Source organism: Nerophis lumbriciformis, linkage group LG24 (genome assembly GCF_033978685.3).
Source record: "Nerophis lumbriciformis linkage group LG24, RoL_Nlum_v2.1, whole genome shotgun sequence".
Taxonomy (NCBI): Eukaryota; Metazoa; Chordata; class Actinopteri; order Syngnathiformes; family Syngnathidae; genus Nerophis; species Nerophis lumbriciformis.
In genome coordinates this window covers 13,799,559-13,821,727 of record NC_084571.2, presented here as the reverse complement: position 1 = coordinate 13,821,727, position 22,169 = coordinate 13,799,559, and the positions used below count along the sequence as shown (strand labels likewise).

The 22,169-nt window shown below is 39.2% G+C and overlaps 1 protein-coding gene across 1 annotated transcript; it reads left to right on the top strand.

Annotated features, from left to right (window-relative positions):
* Window positions 1-8,944: 8,944 nt before the first annotated feature.
* Window positions 8,945-11,724, top strand: socs1a (suppressor of cytokine signaling 1a). The gene is made up of 2 exons (XM_061982185.1): window positions 8,945-9,024; window positions 10,547-11,724. Exon 2 carries the CDS (start codon window positions 10,589-10,591, stop codon window positions 11,201-11,203), a length of 615 nt encoding a protein of 204 aa, XP_061838169.1. The 5' UTR covers window positions 8,945-9,024; window positions 10,547-10,588; the 3' UTR covers window positions 11,204-11,724.
* The last annotated feature ends 10,445 nt before the right edge of the window (window positions 11,725-22,169 follow it).

Sequence of the window (22,169 nt, the reverse complement as noted above, 5' to 3'; positions counted from 1 at the left end):
AGAGGGCGCCCCCATCCTCCTCTCCGGTGGGCCAGCAGCAGAGGGCGCCACCATCCTCCTCTCCGGTGGGCCAGCAGCAGAGGGCGCCACCATCCTCCTCTCCGGTGGGCCAGCAGCAGAGGGCGCCACCATCCTACTCTCCGGTGGGCCAGCAGCAGAGGGCGCCACCATCCTCCTCTCCGGTGGGCCAGCAGCAGAGGGCGCCACCATCCTCCTCTCCGGTGGGCCAGCAGCAGAGGGCGCCACCATCCTCCTCTCCGGTGGGCCAGCAGCAGAGGGCGCCACCATCCTCGTCTCCGGTGGGCCAGCAGCAGAGGGCGCCACCATCCTCGTCTCCGGTGGGCCAGCAGCAGAGGGCGCCACCATCCTCCTCTCCGGTGGGCCAGCAGCAGAGGGCGCCACCATCCTCCTCTCCGGTGGGCCAGCAGCAGAGGGCGCCACCATCCTCCTCTCCGGTGGGCCAGCAGCAGAGGGCGCCACCATCCTCCTCTCCGGTGGGCCAGCAGCAGAGGGCGCCACCATCCTCGTCTCCGGTGGGCCAGCAGCAGAGGGCGCCACCATCCTCGTCTCCGGTGGGCCAGCAGCAGAGGGCGCCACCATCCTCGTCTCCGGTGGGCCAGCAGCAGAGGGCGCCACCATCCTCGTCTCCGGTGGGCCAGCAGCAGAGGGCGCCACCATCCTCCTCTCCGGTGGGCCAGCAGCAGAGGGCGCCACCATCCTCCTCTCCGGTGGGCCAGCAGCAGAGGGCGCCACCATCCTCGTCTCCGGTGGGCCAGCAGCAGAGGGCGCCACCATCCTCGTCTCCGGTGGGCCAGCAGCAGAGGGCGCCACCATCCTCGTCTCCGGTGGGCCAGCAGCAGAGGGCGCCACCATCCTCCTCTCCGGTGGGCCAGCAGCAGAGGGCGCCACCATCCTCCTCTCCGGTGGGCCAGCAGCAGAGGGCGCCACCATCCTCGTCTCCGGTGGGCCAGCAGCAGAGGGCGCCACCGTCCTCGTCTCCGGTGGGCCAGCAGCAGAGGGCGCCACCATCCTCGTCTCCGGTGGGCCAGCAGCAGACGGCGCCACCATCCTCGTCTCCGGTGGGCCAGCAGCAGAGGGCGCCACCATCCTCGTCTCCGGTGGGCCAGCAGCAGAGGGCGCCACCATCCTCGTCTCCGGTGGGCCAGCAGCAGAGGGCGCCACCATCCTCTTCTCCGGTGGGCCAGCAGCAGAGGGCGCCACCATTGTCTCCGGTGGGTACTCCCACGCCGGCGGACGAGCCGCCTCGCCAATTGCGGCGGCGTTCAACTCGCCGTCGTCACCTAACTCTTCCCCGCTGGTTGCGGGGACACTTGGCCTGGTGGCCCACCTTCTTGTCCTCCCTCCACCCTCCCGTGACTTTGGACTTTTTTTGGGGGGGGTGTTCTAGAACGTCTGGTATCCGTTATAGGAAGGGGGGCTAATGTCAGGCTTGTCCCTGACAGTTTGACTGTGTTTAGTTTTTTTCTCTGCGTTTGTCTTAGTTTTCTGTCAGCGCTTTTATTTTGTCTTTATTTCCTACTTGTCTCCCTGAGTGCTGTGTCCCCTCGGCTGTGGCTGATTGGCACCTGGCCACACCTGGTGTCAATTAGCCAGCTGCTATTTAAACCTGCCTTCCCCTCCAGTCAGTGCTGGATTATTGTCATTGTGATTTTCATTACTACCTGTCGTTCCTACCTGTCGTGTCGTTGTTTGCTGTATGCTGTCGTTGCTAGCTGTGTGCGTTAAGCTATTCCCTGGATCCTGACTCCTGTTCCTGCTTCCTGGTTTCTGGTTCGTGTTTTCCTTTTCTTATTTTTGAACATTAAAACCATGTTTCCTTGTACCAAGCCTGCTGCCATCTCTGCATCTTGGGGTTCGTCAACAACACACCTTGACACATTTCTTACATATTCCTTAATTTTAAGAGCTTATCGTTAAGTGTTTAATAGTGATGGGTTGATGAGGCGTCATGAAGCGTTTCGACACATTGCAAAACTGTATTGATACTGTGTCGATACTGTGTCACTAAATACTGACATCTGCTGGACATTAAAAATCCCTACAGGCAACCTATGGACCGACTCAACTGACACTGATTTTATGCCCTAGTACAGGGGTCACCAACCTTTTTGAAACCAAAAACTACTTCTTGGGTACTGATTAATGCGAAGGGCTACCAGTTTGATACACACTTAAATAAATAAATATATTGTCATTTGTAAGTTACACGTAAGTGTGATTTAAACAAGAATAGCTAAATAAATACATTTATATATATAAAAAAATGGGTATTTCTGTCTGTCATTCCGTCGTACATTTTTTTTTCCTTTTACGGAAGGTTTTTTGTAGAGAATAAATGATGAAAAAACACTTAATTGAACGGTTTAAAAGAGGAGAAAACACGAAAAAAATTAAAATAAAATTTTGAAACATAGTTTATCTTCAATTTCGACTCTTTAAAATTCAAAATTCAACCGACAAAAAGAAGAGGAAAAACTAGCTAATTTGAATCTTTTTGAAAAAATTAAAAAAATAATTTATGGAACATCATTAGTAATTTTTCCTGATTAAGATACATTTTAGAATTTTGATGACATGTTTTAAATTGGTTAAAATCCAATCTGCACTTTGTTAGAATATTTAACAAATTGGACCAAGCTATATTTCTAACAAAGACAAATCAGTATTTCTTCTAGATTTTCCAGAACAAAAATTTTAAAAGAAATTCAAAATACTTTGAAATAAGATTTAAATTTGATTCTACAGATTTTCTAGATTTGCCAGAATAATTTTTTTGAATTTTAATCATAGTAAGTTTGAAGAAATATTTCACAAATATTCTTCGTCGAAAAAACAGAAGCTAAAATATTTATTATTCTTTACAATAAAAAATAAATAAATTTACTTGAACATTGATTTAAATTGTCAGGAAAGAAGAGGAAGAAATTTAAAAGGTAAAAAGGTATATTTGTTTAAAAATCCTAAAATAATTTTTAAGGTTGTATTTTTTCTCTAAAATTGTATATCTAAAAGTAATAAGAAGCAAAGTAAAAAATAAATGAATTTATTTAAACAAGTGAAGACCCATCCATCCATCCATTTTCTACCATTTATTCCAAGTCTTTAAAATATTTTTTGGATTTTCAAATTCTATTTGAGTTTTGTCTCTTTTAGAATTAAAAATGTCGAGCAAAGCGAGACCAGCTTGCTAGTAAATAAATACAATTTAAAAAATAGAGGCAGCTAACTGGTAAGTGCTGCTCTTTGAGCTATTCTTAGAACAGGCCAGCGGGCGACTGATCTGGTCCTTACGGGCTACCTGGTGCCCGCGGGCACCGCGTTGGTGACCCCTGCCCTAGTATATACAATAATATAAACCAAGTCATCGTATTTCATTTAGGATTATTTCATATCTTCATTTAAATAAAAATATATTTGTATCTTTTTTAGATACAGTCAATAAATAATGTGAACATGTATCATAACATGGAAATCTAAGAGAACGTGTTGTGGATGATTGTGGACTGGGAATTTTTTTAATTAAATTTTTTTACACGTTTTTATTAAAAAAAAAAAAAAAAGTTTTTCCGACGTATTACATTTTAGACGATTTCTCTTCTTAGTTATTATTTCTCCGACTGTAGAAAAGAGCCGCTCACAGGGCACAGAGGAGGCGTCAGTGCGACACAGTTCGCGTATCGGTCACGTGACCAAAACAGCTCATGATCGGTCACGTGACTTTCTAAAAGCGGTACGCGCACCGACACAGGGTTTTGCTCTATGAGCTCGACGCATGCGCCGATGCATCGGTGTTGCCGGACCCATCACTAGTGTTTAATGTGATTTTACTATTTTGTTGACATTGTTTGATTGTTTTCCATGCTTGTGTTGACATTTCCTTTCTGCCTTGATAGCTGAGGGATTATAATCAGAAGAAGTTACATTTACAATACAAATGTTGACATTTAATGTATTTTTCTCCTGCTCTTTAGTTTCCATAGGTCATGAAAAATATCATTAATTATGGATTTGACCAATCTAAAACAGTTATGGTGATACAGTTTTCCTCGTGTGTTCAGGAGGTAAAAATGTACATTTATTTATTAGTAATTTAACAATGATAACTGTGCTGTTTAGTTGTTATATCCTGTTGATTATTACACTTCTGCGTCTCATTTGCAAGTATTTTATATATATATATATATATATATATATATATATATATATATATATATATATATATATATGTATATGTATATGTATGTCCTCTGGAATGTTTAATAAATTCCTCTGAAATTTGAATGAATTCCCCTGAAATCTTAATAAACTAACCTGAAATTTGAATAAAATTCATCTGAAATTTGAATAAATCCCTCTGAAATGTAAAACTTGTAAAATATTAACGAAGTCTTCTGAAGTGTAAACGAATTCCTTTTAAATGTGAATAAATTCATCTGAAATGTGAATGAATTTTTCTGAAGTTTACACAAAATTCCTCTGAAATTTCAATTATTTTTTCTGAAATGTTAAAAATTCTGGTAAAATTTAACTAAATGCCTTTTAGATTTAAATAAATTCCCTTGAAATGTGTATTCATACCTCTGAAATGTAAATAAATTCATCTGAAATTTGATTCAATGAATCTGAAATTTGAAGAAATCCATCTGAAATGTAAAACAAAATGTAAAACATGAACTAATTCCTCTGAAATTGGAATGAATTCTTCTGAAATTTAAATAAATTCCTCTGACATTTCAATTAATTTCTCTAAAATTGAAATGCATTCCTGTGAAATGTAACTAAATTCCTTTTAAATTTAAGTAAATTCCTCTGAAATTTGCATTCATACCTCTGAGATTTAAATAAATTCATCTGAAAATTCAATTAATTATTCTGGAATTTAAATCAATTCCTTTAAATGTGAATGAATTCCTGTGGAATTTTAATGAATTCCTCTAAAATGTAAATAGATTCGTCTGAAATTTAAATAAATAATAAAAACCATATTTTAGAAAAGGCAGCGTTGGCCAGCTGGAGGTTTCCCAGAAGTACTTTCACTCTGACACTGGGCGTGTGCGTGTTGCACAACAGATGGTTGTCTGTGATGACGTCACAGCAAAGTTTCTGACAAGAATCCGGATTCTTCTGTCAAACTCTGCTTCTCTTTTCCTCCAAAGCTGTCTCGCACTTCTCTAATCATGTGCCAAGCAGGAAGTTGTCACAGGTGGAACTTGGATCCAGCATATTTACACGGTTGTCAAACTGTGAAAAACACTCACCTAGTTATCATTCACCGTCTGGACTGGACTTATGCTGTCTTTAAGTTGAAGTGGAGTGGTCATTGTTTTGATCATTTATCAAGCAGGCTGTCCATGGGGTCTTAAAATGTCTAAAACACAATCATTAGAATTCAGTACATTATAGTCTCCTACATTTGACTTGTTGAAACCTACAGATACCTTGTTAAGTTGAACTAATGACGCAGTAAGTTGAATGACGCGGACACGTTTGTTACTGGATACTTTCAAATATTGCCTTGGAGACTTTGTACGTGTCATTAATATGCAACTATAATTATTTGTTACTTGTTTATGTTGACAAATGTCAACTTTTATTGTTCATTGATTATTATGTATGCAGGACTGCTTGTATCGCACATGATATCACACGCAAGTAAACACGCTGCAGCACTGCTTGTATCGCTCATGATATCACACGCAAGTAAACACTCTGCAGGACCACTTGTATGGCACATAATATCACACACAAGTAAACACTCTGCAAGACTGGTTGTATCGCACATGATATCACACACAAGTAAACACTCTGCAGGACTGCTTGTATCGCACATGATATCACACGCAAGTAGACACGCTGCAAGACTGGTTGTATTGCACATGATATCACACACAAGTAAACACTCTGCAGGACTGCTTGTATCGCACATGATATCACACGCAAGTAAACACACTGCAGGACTGCTTGTATCGCACATGATATCACACGCAAGTTAACACGCTGCAGGACTGCTTGTATCGCACAGGATATCACACGCAAGTTAACACACTGCAGGACCACTTGTATCGCACATGATATCACACACAAGTAAACACTTTGCAAGACTGGTTGTATTGCACATGATATCACACACAAGTAAACACTTTGCAAGACTGGTTGTATCGCACATGATATCACACGCAAGTAAATACTCTGCAGGACTGCTTGTATCGCACATGATATCACACGCAAGTTAACACACTGTAGGACCACTTGTATCGCACATGATATCACACACAAGTAAACACTCTGCAAGACTGGTTGTATCGCACATGATATCACACACAAATAAACACTGCAGGACTGCTTGTATCGCACATGATATTACACGCAAGTTAACACGCTGCAGGACTGCTTGTATCGCACATGATATCACACACAAGTAAACACGCTGCAGGACTACTTGTATCGCACATGATATCACACACAAGTAAACACTCTGCAAGACTGGTTGTATTGCACATGATATCACACACACGTAAACACTCTGCAATACTGGTTGTATCGCACATGATATCACACACAAGTAAACACTCTGCAGGACTGCTTGTATCGCACATGATATTATCACACGCAAGTTAACACGCTGCAGGACTACTTGTATCGCACATGATATCACACACAAGTACACACGCTGCAGGACTACTTGTATCACACATGATATCACACACAAGTACACATGCTGCAGGACTACATGTATCGCACATGATATCACACACAAGTACACACGCTGCAGGACTACATGTATCGCACATGATATCACACATTTTACATGTAAGTCCATATCATGTTTTCTGAATACAAGGGATAGAACTGTGAAAGGAAAACTGAAAGAGTGTTATTAATATCTAGGCCACGCCCCCTAGCGACAGTTGTCAAGTAAACAGTACTTGGGGAATTAGAAGGGACGATTCTGAAGAATTCTCCCAGAAGAAGAAGAAATGAAACAATGAAGATGACGAAGGTGAAGAATGTCAAACCCTGAACAGGATTCAGGTCAAAGATCAAAAGGATCAAAGGTCACTCACGTCACCTTTGTCAGCCCAGAGACTTCAAGGAAACATCCTTGTTTCCTAAGAAGGAAGTGACAGACAACTTAGCTGGCAGGTGTGGACACAGGTGCTTTGTCACGAGTGCTATTGATCCTTTTAGTCATCATTAAACTATCGATTATTTTGTCCCAGCAATCGGATAAAAAAAACATTTTCCAACCTCAATGTGTCTTTTAAGGAAATTATTTGTAATAAAGTTTTTTCTAATGCAATAATATTATATTATTTATGAATAACATAATATTATGAACTTTTGTCTTCTTTGGGCTTTTTTCTCTCTTGGAAAAAAAAAAGTCAGTAAGATTTTACGTTAAAAAAAGAAAGAAAAGGTAGCTCAGTCTCCAGAATTTTTGTGAAAAATTAACAGTGGTACTAATTTGATTATATATTAATTTTTTTTTTTTTTTTTAAACATTTGTTTATTGGATTTTTGACATATATAGTCCATAAATACAATTAAAAATACAATCAAACACAATGTTCTTTTTTCTCCTCCTCAAACAAGTAACTCGCAGAAATATTAAATACAATAAATATAGAAAAATAATAATACTCATTTTAAATGTGTGTGTGTGTGTGTGTGTGTGTGTGTGTGTGTGTGTGTGTGTGTGTGTGTGTGTGTGTGTGTGTGTGTAACAAATAGTCAACAAACTAAGAAAAATATTGACCATATTGATATATTTTTTTTAGCTATTTCTCTTTCTTGACTTTTTTGCCAGAATCTTGAAATGTTTATGCTTGAAAAATAATCTCTGCACGCTTCTAGAACAAAGTTAACCTCCTATCTGCACGTCTGCCTGTTCCCCAGAAATGAAACCTACAAAGACTTGATCACATAATGAGGCACACACTGCATGCACTGTACACAATGTACATACTGTACATACTGTACTCCCTGTAATTACTGTATATAGTGCAGATAGCAGAGAGGTTCACAGCAGACACAAAGTCTGTGTCATTTACTCTTAGGCAACTCTGTCATTGCATCATCACCATGCAGTAACAGATGAATATATAAATATATATATATATATATATATATATATATATATATATATATATATATATATATATATATATATATATATAAACCAATGTGAAACTAGTAATAATTGACAATAGCATTCAGAAATAAAAAAACATATTTAATTTGTGTTGTCAAGTGAAAACATTAAAATGTGTAAAATATGTGGTGTGTCAAATTGAAACTGCATGTTGGAAATAAACTTAAATTCAACCAAACAATTCATTTTATAATCAGGTAACCACAAGTGATTAATTGTAATTAATCCATCCATCCATCCATTTCCTACCGCTTGTCCCTTTTGGGGTCGCGGGGGGTGCTGGAGCCTATCTCAGCTACATTCGGGCGGAAGGCGGTTTACACCCTGGACAAGTCGCCATCTCATCGCAGGGCCTAATTGTAATTAATAACAGTGTGGAGGTGAGATTGACTAATTTAAAAAAAATATTAACAAATGCTATTTTATTTTCAGAATATTTTACATAATTAGAACTTAAAAAATATATATATTTGTTATTATTTTAATCGCAGGAAGGACGTGATTAAACGTGATGTATTTATGAATGTAAACACGACCAGAGATGCATCGAATCGCTCCAATAAATCTCATTTATTGAAACGACACGTTGTCACGCGCTCCGACTCTTCTCAGAAGCTGCAGCCGCTTGTCGTGAAACCAACGAGCAGTTTCACTTTCGTTTCATTCGCCCTCGGTCTGGGGAAACGCCCCCCCCCCCCCCCCCTAGTGGGCGGGGCTTAGGCGACGAGACACTATAAGATCCCTCGACGGTGCCGGAGTCTCTCAACAGACGAAACACACGACGCACACTCGCACGCACTCACACACTTTTACCTGGATAGCTTGTTTTGGATGAAAGTGAAACCAAAACGGTAAGACCTTATGTTTTTTTAACGTACATAATGCAGACACGCGCGCACTTTTTTCCAGTTGTATTCCAGCTGTCCAGCTGAGAGAGAGAGTGTGTGTGCGTGTGTGTGTGTGTGAGAGAGAGTGTGTGCGTGTGCATGTGCGTGTGTTGTCCACACACTTTGTTGTCGTGTTCGCGTGGTTTTAAAGTTCAATGCAGTGAACGCAAAACGCGCACGCGCATCAAAGTCAACATTAGACCGAAGTGGACACTTCATTGGGTACACCTACTATGAAAAGTTGTGATTGACAGCTGTCAGTGAGACCATTATTGTGAATATTTGACGTTTCAAAGGCAAAAGAGTGTTTGGATGTTTACAAAACAAAAAACTTTTAGTAGATTTATTTATTTATTTCCTAACCTTTTTTTTTTTTTTTTTCAATTAAGATTCTGATTCAATTAAAACTATTCAAGAATCGATTTTGAAAAAGTCACATGTTTGTTATGATGATTTATAGACAAATAAAGACTCATGTTGAATGGAAGGGTCACACCAAGAATCAGAAAATACTTCTGAGTGGTGGTGAGAATCACGTCTCTAAGAATCCACTTTAAAATACAACAAAAATCTGTTTGACTCGGGGTATTTTTATCACCTTTTTTATGAAATATCTTCCAGTGGCCGTCATAAAATATCAAAGCCGTTGACTTACGTGTAATAAAAGCAACACTGCCCCAGTGTTGTATTTTGACCTTTTTTAAATTGTTTTTTTAATAGATTTTTTTTACCATTTTAAAATTGTTTTTGTAATAGATTTTTACCATTATTAGTTTTTGTAATAGATTTTTTACCATTATAAAAAACAATTCAATAGATTTTTACCATTTTTAAATTGTTTTTTAAATAAATGTTTACTATTTTGATGATTGATTGATATTTTGAAATTGTTTTTTTTATTTACCATTTTTAAATTGTTCTTGTAATAGATTTTTTTTTACCATTTTAGAATTGTTTTGTAATAGATTTTCACCATTTTTAAATTGTTCTTGTAATAGATTTTTACCATTTTTTAATTAATTTGGTAATATATTTTTAACATTTTTAAATTGTTTTTGAAATAGATTTTTACCACTTTTAAATTGTTTTTGTAATACATTTTTACCTTTTATAAAAAAAAATTGTAATACATTTTTACCATTTTTAAATAGTTTTCGAAACACATTTTTACTATTTTGAAATATTTTTTTTAACCATTTTGAAAGTGTTTTTGTCATAGATTTTTTACCTTTTATAAATTGTTTTTGTAATAGATTTTTCACAATTTTTAAATTGTTTTTGTAATGGATTTGTACCATTTTTAAATTGATTTTTTGGGGGAGTTTTGAAAGTGGAACAGACTTGAATTTGACAGTATTCTGGTTTGACAAAATTCTGGTATGACTTGTTTTTGTACCTACCATGTCCAGATTGTGGCACTGAAAGAAAAATGGTGTCATAAGGTCAGGTGGTGTGATGCTAACCTTTGACCTGTGGCGTCCCTCAGGGTGTCCAAGTGCGGGTCAGCGATGGGCGAAGGTCCTGGAGGATGGTAGCCAACAGCGCGGTCGAAGACCAGCTCCACTCGTCCAGCTGCTCCTGGGACGAGGAGCCAGACGGGGAGCAGCCTGGGCGACGGGACGAGGTTCTGAGCGCCAAGCCCAAGTTGGTGTCCAAATACCGCACGCACTTCCCCACCTTCAACTGCAAGGAGGACTGCCGCATCATCATGGACACGGCGTCCCAGCTGGAGCTGAGCGGCTTCTACTGGGGTCCTCTGGGCGTGGACGAGGCCCACCGCCTGCTGAGTGACGCCGCGCCGGGCAGCTTCCTGATCCGGGACAGCCGGCAGGCGGACGTCTTCTTCACGCTGTCCTATCACGCCAAGAGCGGGCCGGTCAGCGTGCGCATTGACTACAAGCGGCAGAAGTTCTCGCTGGCGGGCAACGAGCGCGCCTTCGCCTCGCTCTTCGCCATGTTGGAGCACTACACACGCACGCCAAGGCGGAGCCTGCGGGCGCCGTACAGGAAGTGGAAGCCCACGCTGCAGGAACTGTGCCGGCGCCGCGTCATGGAGCTCTGTGGCGAAGGCGCCGCCTTGTCCCAGCTGCCGCTCACCAACGTGGTGCACGACTTCCTCAAGGAGTTTCCTTACAACTTATGACTTTTATTTTGAAACTAGGACTTTATTTTTCTACTCACAACTATGACTTTGTTCGGTCGAAACGCACAAACCGTAAAGACGAAGACGTTATTGTTCATGATTATGATGAACTATTGCACTGGCATGCGCTCACTGGTCTCGGAAGGCACATAACAAAACGGATGACGTGCTGTCCTCAAGACTCGAACAAATGTCGTTTTTTTTGTGTAGCCAATGACAAAACTCTAATTATTATTCATATTTGAATGTTGATGTCACACATTATTAATATTTGAATGTTGATGTCACACATTATTCATTTTTGAATGTTGATGTAACATATTAATATTTGAATGTTGCTGTCACATATTGATTTTTGAATGTTTGACGTCACATACTTGAATGTTGACGTCACATATTATTAATATTTAAATGTTAATGCAACACATTGTTAATATGTGAATGTTGACGTCACATATTAATATTTAAGTGTTAATGCAACACATTAATATGTGAATGTTGACATCACATATTAATATTTAAATGTCACACATTATGAGGTGGCGACTTGTCCAGGGTGTACCCCGCCTTCCGCCCGATTGTAGCTGAGATAGGCTCCAGCGCCCCCCGCGACCCCAAAGGGAATAAGCGGTAGAAAATGGATGGATGGGCATTATGTGAATGTTGACGTCACATATTAATATTTGAATGTTGACATCACATATTAATATTTAAATGTTAATGTCACATATTAATATGTGAATATTGACGTCACATATTAATATTTAAATGTTGATGTCACACATTATTTTTTTAATGTTGACGTCACATTTCTTAATATTTGAATGTTGACGTCACAAGTACTGCAGTAGTTCATTGTACTGTGTAGTCGAGGTAGTGCCTCTAGTTCAACTGTCTGCCAAGCAGATACTTTTGTCAAAATCTGTTATATTTTTTTTATATAAATATATTTTGTTTTTCATTACAATAAATATTGAAAGTACTCATTGCTCATTACTGGTTGACTTTTGTCACGCTATGTTGCACTGGGTTATTTATTACGCAATCATCAAGGTGATTCATGGTGTGTAAAGAAAAGCGGGCTGGGCTTATTTGCTAAGATGACTTTGATACACACATGCACACACTTACCAGAAACAAGGACAGAGCTGACAAGTGTGTGTAATCAAATGTTTTATGAATAAAAGAAATGTGGATGAGATGTGAGAAGAAAGTGGGATGTTTGAGGTGTTGCGGCCATGCAGTAAAGACCAAAGTTCATTTTGAATAACTTTGATCATTTTTATCGGGATTTACTGTAAAAAGAACGACTTGGATATGTTCAATCAAATAAAAATATTCAGCTGCGCCTTCCTGACCGTCTGGGGACATTCCATTTTAATTCTCGTCAAAGCCAAGCAGGCCATAAAAGTCTTTATGTTGTTGAATAACAAACATTTGTTGATTTTTTACTTTGCTCAAATTTCTACTTAAGTCCCCCCACCAAAAAAAAAAAAAAAAAAAATTATATATATATATATATATATATATATATATATATATATATATATATACATACACAAATAAATAAAATTGTAATACTATTAAATATACATATACAGTATATGATTTGCGTGTATATAAATATATATATATATATATATATATATACCGTATTTTCCGCACTATAAGGCGCACCTAAAAACCACAAATTTTCTCAAAAGCTGACAGTGCGCCTTATATATGGATTATATAGTGCGCTTTATATATGGATTAATATTAAGATTCATTTTCATAAAGTTTCGGTCTCGCAACTACGGTAAACAGCCGCCATCTTTTTTCCCCGTAGAAGAGGAAGTGCTTCTTCTTCTACGCAAGCAACCGCCAAGGTAAGCACCCGCCCCCATAGAACAGGAAGCGCTTCTTCTTCTACTGTAAGCAACCACCCGCCCGCGTAGAAGAAGAAGCGCGCGGATATTACGTTTCATTTCCTTTGTGTGTTTACATCTGTAAAGACCACAAAATGGCTCCTACTAAGCGACAGGGATCCGGTTCATGAAAAGACGCAATCTCTCCATCCGCACACGGACTACTATTTCACAGCAACTGCCTAAAGACTTTCAAGAAAAGCTGGCTACTTTCCGTGCATATAAAAACAAGATAGCTGAAAAAAAGATCCGGCCAGAGAACATTATCAACATGGACGAGGTTCCACTGACTTTTGATATTCCTGTGAACCGCACTGTGGATACAACGGGAGCACGTACGGTGAATATTCGCACCACAGGGAATGAGAAGTCATCCTTCACTGTGGTTCTAGCTTGCCATGCTAATGGCCAGAAACTTCCACCCATGGTGATATTCAAAAAGAAGACCTTGCCAAAAGAGACCTTTCCAGCCGGCGTCATCATAAAAGCTAACTCGAAGGGATGGATGAAGAAAAGATGAGCGAGTGGTTAAGGTAAGTTTACGCGAAGAGGCCGGGTGGCTTTTTTCACGCAGCTCCGTCCATGTTGATATACGACTCCGTGCGCGCCCACATCACGCTGGTTTTTAATATATTATTAAAGTTTGACTGACCTATCTGACTGTTTTTTTGACATTCCTTTAGCGCAGTTAGATGCGGCTTACAACACCGGGCGGCTTATAGGTGGACAAAGTTTTGAAATATGCCGTTCATTGAAGGCGCGGCTTATAACCCAGGGCGCCTTATGGTGCGGAAAATACGGTATATATAAATATGTAATGTTTTTAGTATTTTTGCAAATTGAAAACTGATGTAATTTGACCAAAATGAGTTAAAATGTATTTAAAAAAAACATTAAAACATATTTGCTATTTTTGTTAAGAACTGAAATTGAGCAAAAAAAGTAAAAAGATAAGAAAAAGATTCCAAAATGTTTTTCCCCTTTGAGAAAATGAAGGAATTGGTATTATTTAAATCAAATTGGCTTTTTTTAAGTGCACAGTAAAAAATTTTAAATTAATTTTACGGTAGAAACTAGCGGCTTAGTTGACAGATTTGTACTGTTTAATAAAAACAGTGGTCTTGATTTTCAATTCAATTTCATACAAACTTCATATAAAAACCACAGTAAATTTAACGGTAAAAATTCTGCGACGGATCTGCCAGTTTTTAAATGTAAAGTCTTTATAGAAAAGTTGTACAGTGCAGTGTAAAAATCGTTATGGTAAAAACAAACTGTCAGGCTAACCGCCAGAAAGTTCCCACCACATAAATTATTTTTTATATACAAACCCCAAAACCAGTGAAGTTGGCACGTTGTGTAAATGGTAAATAAAAACAGAATACAATGATTTGCAAATCCTTTTCAACTTATATTCAATTGAATAGACTGCAAAGACAAGATATTTAATGTAATTTTTTTTTGCAAACACATTGCAAAAAAGTTGTCACAGGGGCATTTTTACCACTGTGTTACATGGCCTTTCCTTTTAACAACACTCAGTAAACGTTTGGGAACTGAGGAGACCAATTTTTGAAGCTTCTCAGGTGGAATTATTTCTTATTTCTTGCTTGATGTACAGCTTAAGTTGTTCAACAGTCCGGGGTCTCTGTTGTGGTATTTTAGGCTTCATAATGCGCCACACATTTTCAATGGGAGACAGGTCTGGACTACAGGCAGGCCAGTCTAGTACCTGCACTCTTTTACTATGAAGCCCCGTTGTTGTAACACGTGGCTTGGCATTGTCTTGCTGAAATAAGCAGGGGCGTCCATGATAAAGACCTTGCTTGGATGGCAACATATGTTGCTCCAAAACCTGTATGTTTAAGCAGCACCAAGTTCCTGGGGGTGCAGATAACTGACAATATAACCTAGTCCCTACACACCGGAGAAAAGTGCTCCGCAGCGCATGCACTTTTTGCGTCGGATGAAAAGAGCACAGCTCTTTCCCCCCATTCTCACCACATTCTACAGAGGCACTATAGAGAGCCTGCTGACCAACAGCATCTCTGTCTGGACTGGAGCCTGCAATGCCTCGGACTGGAAGTCTCTCCAGAGAGTGGTGAGGACGGCGGAATAGATCATCAGGACTCCTCTTCCTCCTATGCAGGAGATCGCAAAAAGCCGCTGCCTGACCAGGGCTCAGAAAATCTGCAAAGACTCCTCCCACCCCCACCAAGGACTGTTTTCACTGCTGGACTCTAAAAAGAGGTTCCACAGTCTCCGAAGCAGAACCTCCAGGTTCTGTAACAGCTTCTTCCCTCAGGCTGTAAGACTCTTGAACGCATCATAATTAAATTAAATGATCCCCTCAACTCCCCCCAAAATGGATTAACTCGCTGGAATAAAAAAGACAATATAACATACATCCATAAACGTGGACGCATGTGGAAAAGTGCAATATATTTATCCGTACAGTAATCTATTTATATATATTTATTTATTTTATATATATATATATATATATATATATATATATATATATACATATATTATTTATATATATTTATTATTTATATATGCACCTTATTGCTTTTTTATCCTGCACTACCATGAGCATATGTAACGAAATTTCGTTCTTATCCGTGCTGTAAAGTTCAAATTTGAATGACAATAAAAAGGAAGTCTAAGTCTAAGTCTAATGTACCTTTCAGCATTAATGGTGCCTTCACAGATGTGTAAGTTACTCATGTCTTGGGCACTAATACACCCCCATACCATCACAGATGCTGGCTTTTCAACTTTGCGCCTAGAACAGTCCAAATGGTTCTTTTCCTCTTTGTTCCGGAGGACACGACGCCCACATTTTCCAAAAACAATTTGAAAAATAGACTCGTCAGACCACATTTACACTTTGCGTCAGTCCATTTTAAATGAGCTTGGGCCCAGCGAAGCGTTTCTGGGTGTTGTTGCTAAATGGCTTTTGCTTTGCATAGTAGAGTTTTAACTTGCACTTACCGGTACAGATGTAGCGACAAACTGTAGTTACTCACAGTGGTTTTCTGAAGTGTTCCTGAGCCCATGTGGTGATATCCTTTACACACTGATGTCACTTTTTGATGCAGTACAGTCTGAGGGATCTAAGATTCGTAATATAATTGCTTACGTGCAGTGATTTCTCCAAATTCTCTGAACCGTTTGATGATATTACGGACCGTAGATGGTGAAATCCCTAAATTCCTTGCAATAGCTCGTTGAGAAATGTTGTTGTTAAACAATTTGCTCACGCATTTGTTGACAAAGTGGTGACCCTCGCCCCATCCTTGTTTGTGAATGACTGAGCATTTCATGGAAGCTGCTTTTATACCCAATCATGGCACCCACCTGTTCCCAATTAGCCTGTGCACCTGTGGGATGTTCCAAATAAGTGTTTGATGAGCATTCCTCAACTTTCTCAGTCATTTTCGCCACTTGTGCCAGTTTTTTTGTTACATGTTACAGGCATCAAATTCCAAATGAGCTAATATTTGCAAAAAAATAAAGATTCCAGTGTGAACATTAAGTATCTTGTCTTTGCAGTCTATTCAATTGAATATAAGTTGAAAAGGATTTGCAAATCATTGTATTCTGTTTTTATTTACCATTTACAGAACGTGCCAACTTCACTGCTTTTGGGGTTTGTAGATTTTATGATAAAAACTAGCAGCTTAGCAGCCAGAATTTTACGGTTAAAAACCCCCCAAAAAACAGTTGTACTGATTTTCAATTCCACAGTAATTCAGTGAAAAAAAAAACTATATTTAAAAACAGAAAAAAAACAAAGAAACCAGTAGATTTTATGGTAAAAACAAGTAAAGAACTTCCATAAATATAACAGTAAAAATCTGTTAAAAAAATGAGCCACCATTTTTTTTAACGTAAAATCTTATTAGTGTAGTAAGTATTTTTTAACAGTGCACTGTAAAACTTTTTAAAATAGGTTTCACATTAAAAAATAAAACCTGGCAGCTCATTTGCCAGAATTTTACTTAAAGTTAAAAGTTAAAGTACCAATGATTGTCACACACACACTAGGTGTGGCGAGATTATTCTCTGCATTTGACCCATCACCCTTGATCACCCCCTGGGAGGTGAGGGGAGCAGTGGGCAGCAGCGGTGGCCGCGCCCGGGAATCATTTTGGTGATTTAACCCCCAATTCCAACCCTTGATGCTGAGTGCCAAGCAGGGGGTAATGGGTCCCATTTTTATAGTCTTTGGTATGACTCGGCCGGGATTTGAACTCACAACCTACCGATCTCAGGGCGGACACTCTAACCACTAGGCCACTGAGTAGGTTATTTATTAAAAAAACAGTAGTTTTGATTTTAAATTTTACATAAAAAAAAAAATCCTGTAAAAATCTATTTAAACAAATTAATTAAATTAAAACAAAAAACAAAACAGTAGATTTTACGGTAAAAAGGAGTTAAGAATTACCACAAATATAACAGTAAAATGTTGGCGACTGAGCAACTATTTTTCTTTACATAAAATATTTTTAAATATTTTTTACAGTATACTGTAAAACCTTTAAAAAAATAAATGTCAATGCAATAAAAATAGCTGGCAGAATTTTGCTGCGGAAAAAAAAAAACAACCAGTGTTCAATTTCACACTAAATCAGTGAAAAAAAACTCCTGTAAAAATCAATTTAAAAAGAGTAAAAAAACAAAACAAGTAAAGAATATAACAGTAAAAATGTAGCGACTTAGCCTCCAATTTTTTAACGTAAACTCTTACTAGTGTAAATATTTTTTAACAGTGCACTGGAAAACTTTTTAAAAATAGGTTTTTACGTTTAAAAACCCCCCAAAAAACAGTAGTTTTGATTTACAAATTCACACCAAAAAATCTTGTAAAAATCTATTTATAAAAACTGTAAAAAAACTAAACATAGTAGATTTTATGGTAAAAAGGAGTAAAGAACTGCCACAAATACAAAAGTAAAATTCTGGCGACAGAGCAACCTTTTTTTTTTTAACAAAGAAATATGTATTTTTTTCAGTACACTGTAAAAGCTTTTAAAAATAAATTTCACTGCAAAAAAAGAAGATCTGCCAGATTTTTACTGGGAAAAAAACAGTGTTACCGATTTTCAATTTAAAGCAATTCTGCGTATAAAACACAATCAATTTCACAGTAAAATTCCGGGGATTGAGCTACTGTTTTTTTTACAGTGTGGTGAAAAAAATAAAAGTTTGACTTATTTAACCTGATCAAACCTTTTCTAACATTCTACAAAACAATACAAGTACGTTTGATTCCTGCAGATATCGAATCGGATTAATATCGGTATCGGCCAATAGTCAATATCGGTCTGGTATCGGACGTGACAGAGTAGTATGTGAAAGTACCACAATCGTGGTTTTGTGTGGCGACAAACGGCAGCGAGTTGCTCCGGCTGCTGAACGAGATGATGTTGAAGTGATCACAAAGCAACCCATATTCTGGGTTAAGGTTCTTGTGTCTGCTATCAAAGAGTTTTTGTCTTGGAAGGACGTTCCTCCACAGACTATCAGAGATCTTCAAGGTTCTGGTAAGACGAGAAGGACGGTTGTGGTAAGATAAGATAAGATAAGATTTGTTCGAAAGTGAAATCTCCAAGGTTCACCCTCCCTGACCCGAGTCCCAGTCAGACCCCTTCCAGGAAGACTTTAGGAGTCATCAAGGGTTTTCCTGCAGTGACACGTCAAAGAAGTTGGAAAGGAAGACAACATTGAAAACAGAAGTGGACTTTATTTACCCTAAATTCCTGACTGCAAGCCACTACTTCCCCCCCCCCCCTACGCTTTGAACCCTGCGGCTTATAAAACGGTGTGGCTGATCTGTGGATTTTTCTTCGCTGACAGCCATAACATTTTTTAAAAAACATCGACATTTTAAAAGTGTGTTATTGTTTGTGCTATGGCGCCATCTTTTGGACGATTTCGCTCACTGCAGTGTCCTTTAATTTAGAGCTTTCAACCAGAAGTAAAACTGCCGTTTTGTTTTCTAGCCGGTTAGCATGGCTTCTTGGATCCTCCTACAATGTGTAGTGTTGCATGTTTATCATCCTCCAGTGATACTGCAACTTTTTTTTGTTTACTTTATTTCCCGCCAGGATTAGTGACTCGCACTGTGGAGAGACGTTAGCCGCTGGCCAGCTATCGAGGATGTTACATTTCACAGAGGATGCGATCGTTCGCTTATTGCGGTCAAAAGTGTCAACTTGGCAACATTTTATTTCGGAGGCCCATCATTACAAAAAAATTTCACACTTTGTGAAATTATTTAACTTTTTGAAATTTAACTAAATTTTAATTTGATTCTAAAACCAATTTGTGGGAAAGAAATTGTGCAAAATAAATTAAATAAATACAGGGAAATTATTTGCATATTTTTAATCAAACTTTAATTTAATTTGATGCATGTTTTCTAATATTTTATGAAATAAATTATTGGGGACATTTTTTTTCAAAATTTAAAATAAACAAAATGAATACCGGGAAATTATTTGTATACTTTTTAAAATCAAACTTAAATTTGATTTGATGCATGGATTGTTTAGTAATGTTTCCTAAAACAATCAAAAAATGTGGTAAATAACAAATAAAATAAATACTGGGAAATTATTATTTAAATTATCTTAAATTTATTTGGAAGCAGGTTTTCTAATATTTTGTAAAAAGATTTATTGGAAAGAAAATGTGCAAAAATAACGAATAAACAAAATAAATACCGGGAAATTATTTGTATACTTTTTAAAATCAAACTTAAATATAAAATTGGATGCATGGATTTCTTAGTAATGTTTGCTAAAACAAATTAATGGAAAAATAAATTGTGCCAAATACCAAATAAAATAAACACTATTATTTTCATATTTTTGATCAAACTTTATTTTAATTTGATGCATGTTTTCTAATATTTTCTGAAAGAAATTCATGGGGAAAAAATGTGCTAAATTTAAAATAAACAAAATAAATACCGGGAAATTATATGTATATTTTTTAAAATCAAACTTAAATTTATTTTGATGCATGGATTGTTTAGTTATGTTTCCATCCATCCATCCATTTTCTACCGCTTATTCTCTAAAACAAAAAAAATGTGGGAAATAACAAACAAAATAAATACTGGGAAATTATTATTTAAATGAAACCTAATTGGAAGCAGGTTTTCTAATATTTTCTAAAAATATTTATTGGAAAGAAAATGTGCAAAATAACAAATAAACAATATAAATACTGAGTAATTATTTGTATACTTTTAAAAATCAAACTTAAATATAATTTGATGCATGTATTTCTTAGTCATGTTTCCTAAAACAAATTAATGGAAAAATAAATTGTGCAAAATAACAAATTAAATAAATACCGGGAAATTATTTCCATCCATCCATCAATTTTGTTACGCTTATCCGAGGTTGGGTCACGGGGGCAGCAGCCTAAGCAGAGAAGCCCATACTTCCTTCACCCCAGCCACTTCGTCCAGCTCCTCCCGGGGGATGCCGAGGCGTTCCCAGGCCAGCCGGGAGACATAGTCATCCCAACATGTCCTGTGTCTTCCCCGTGACCTCCTGTCGGTCGGACGTGCCCTAAACACCTCCTAGGGAGGCGTTCGGGTGGCATACTGACGAGATGCCCGAACCACCTCATCTGGTTTCTCTCAATGTGAAGGAGCAGCGGCTTTACTTTGAGCTCCTCCCGGATAAAAGATCTCCTCACGCTATCTGTAAGGGAGAGCCCCGCCACTCGGCGGCGGAAACTCATTTTGGCCGCTTGTAACCGTGGTCTTGTCCTTTCGGTCATAACCCAAAGCTCATGATCATAGATAAGGATGGGAACGTAGATCGACCGGTAAATTGAGAGCTTTGCCTTCCGGTTCAGCTCCTTCTTCACCACAACAGATCGATACAGCGTCCGCCTTACTGAAGACGCCGCACCGATCCGCCTGTCGATCTCACTATCCACTCTTCCCTCACCAAGATCTCCTCCCCAACCTGGAGATTGCACTCCACCCTTTCCCGGGCGAGAACCATGGACTCGGACTTGGAGGTGCTGATTCTCATCCCAGTCGCTTCACTCTCGGCTGTGAACCGATCCAATGAGAGCTGAAGATCCTGGCCAGTTGAAGCCATCAGGACCACATCATCTGCAAAAAGCAGAGACCTAATCCTGCAGCCACCCAACCGGATCCCCTCAACGCCCTGACTTCCCCTAGAAATTCTGTCCATAAAAGTTATGAACAGAATCGGTGACAAAGGGCAGCCTTGGCGCAGTCCAACCCTCACTGGAAACGTGTCCGACTTACTGCCGGCAATGCGGACCAAGCTCTGACACTGATCATACAGAGAGCGGACCGCCACAATCAGACAGTCCGATACCCCATACTCTCTGAGCACTCCCCACAGGACTTCCCGGGGGACACGGTCGAATGCCTTCTCCAAGTCCACAAAGCACATGTAGACTGGTTGGGCAAACTCCCATGCAACCTCAAGGACCCTGCCGAGAGTATAGAGCTGGTCTACCGTTCCACGACCAAGACGAAAACCACACTGTTCCTCCTGGATCCGAGGTTTAACTATCCGGCGTAGCCTCCTCTCCAGTACACCTGAATAGACCTTACCGGGAAGGCTGAGGAGTGTGATCCCACGATAGTTGGAACACAACCTCTGGTTCCCCTTCTTAAAGAGAGGAAACACTGGTCTGCCAATCCAGAGGTACCGCTCCCGATGTCCACGCGATGTTGCAGAGTCTTGTCAACCAAGACAGCCCCACAGCATCCAGAGCCTTAAGGAACTCCGGTCGGATCTCATCCACCCCCGGGGCCTTGCCACCGAGGAGCTTTTTAACTACCACGGCAACCTCAGCCCTAGAAATAGGAGAGCCCTCCACAGATTCCCCAGGCATTGCTTCCTCATAGGAAGACGTGTTGGTGGGATTGAGGAGGTCTTCGAAGTATTCCCTCCACCGATCCACAACAGCCGCAGTAGAGGTCAACAGCACACCATCCTCGCCATACACGGTGTTGACAGTGCACTGCTCCCCCCCTGTGGGGG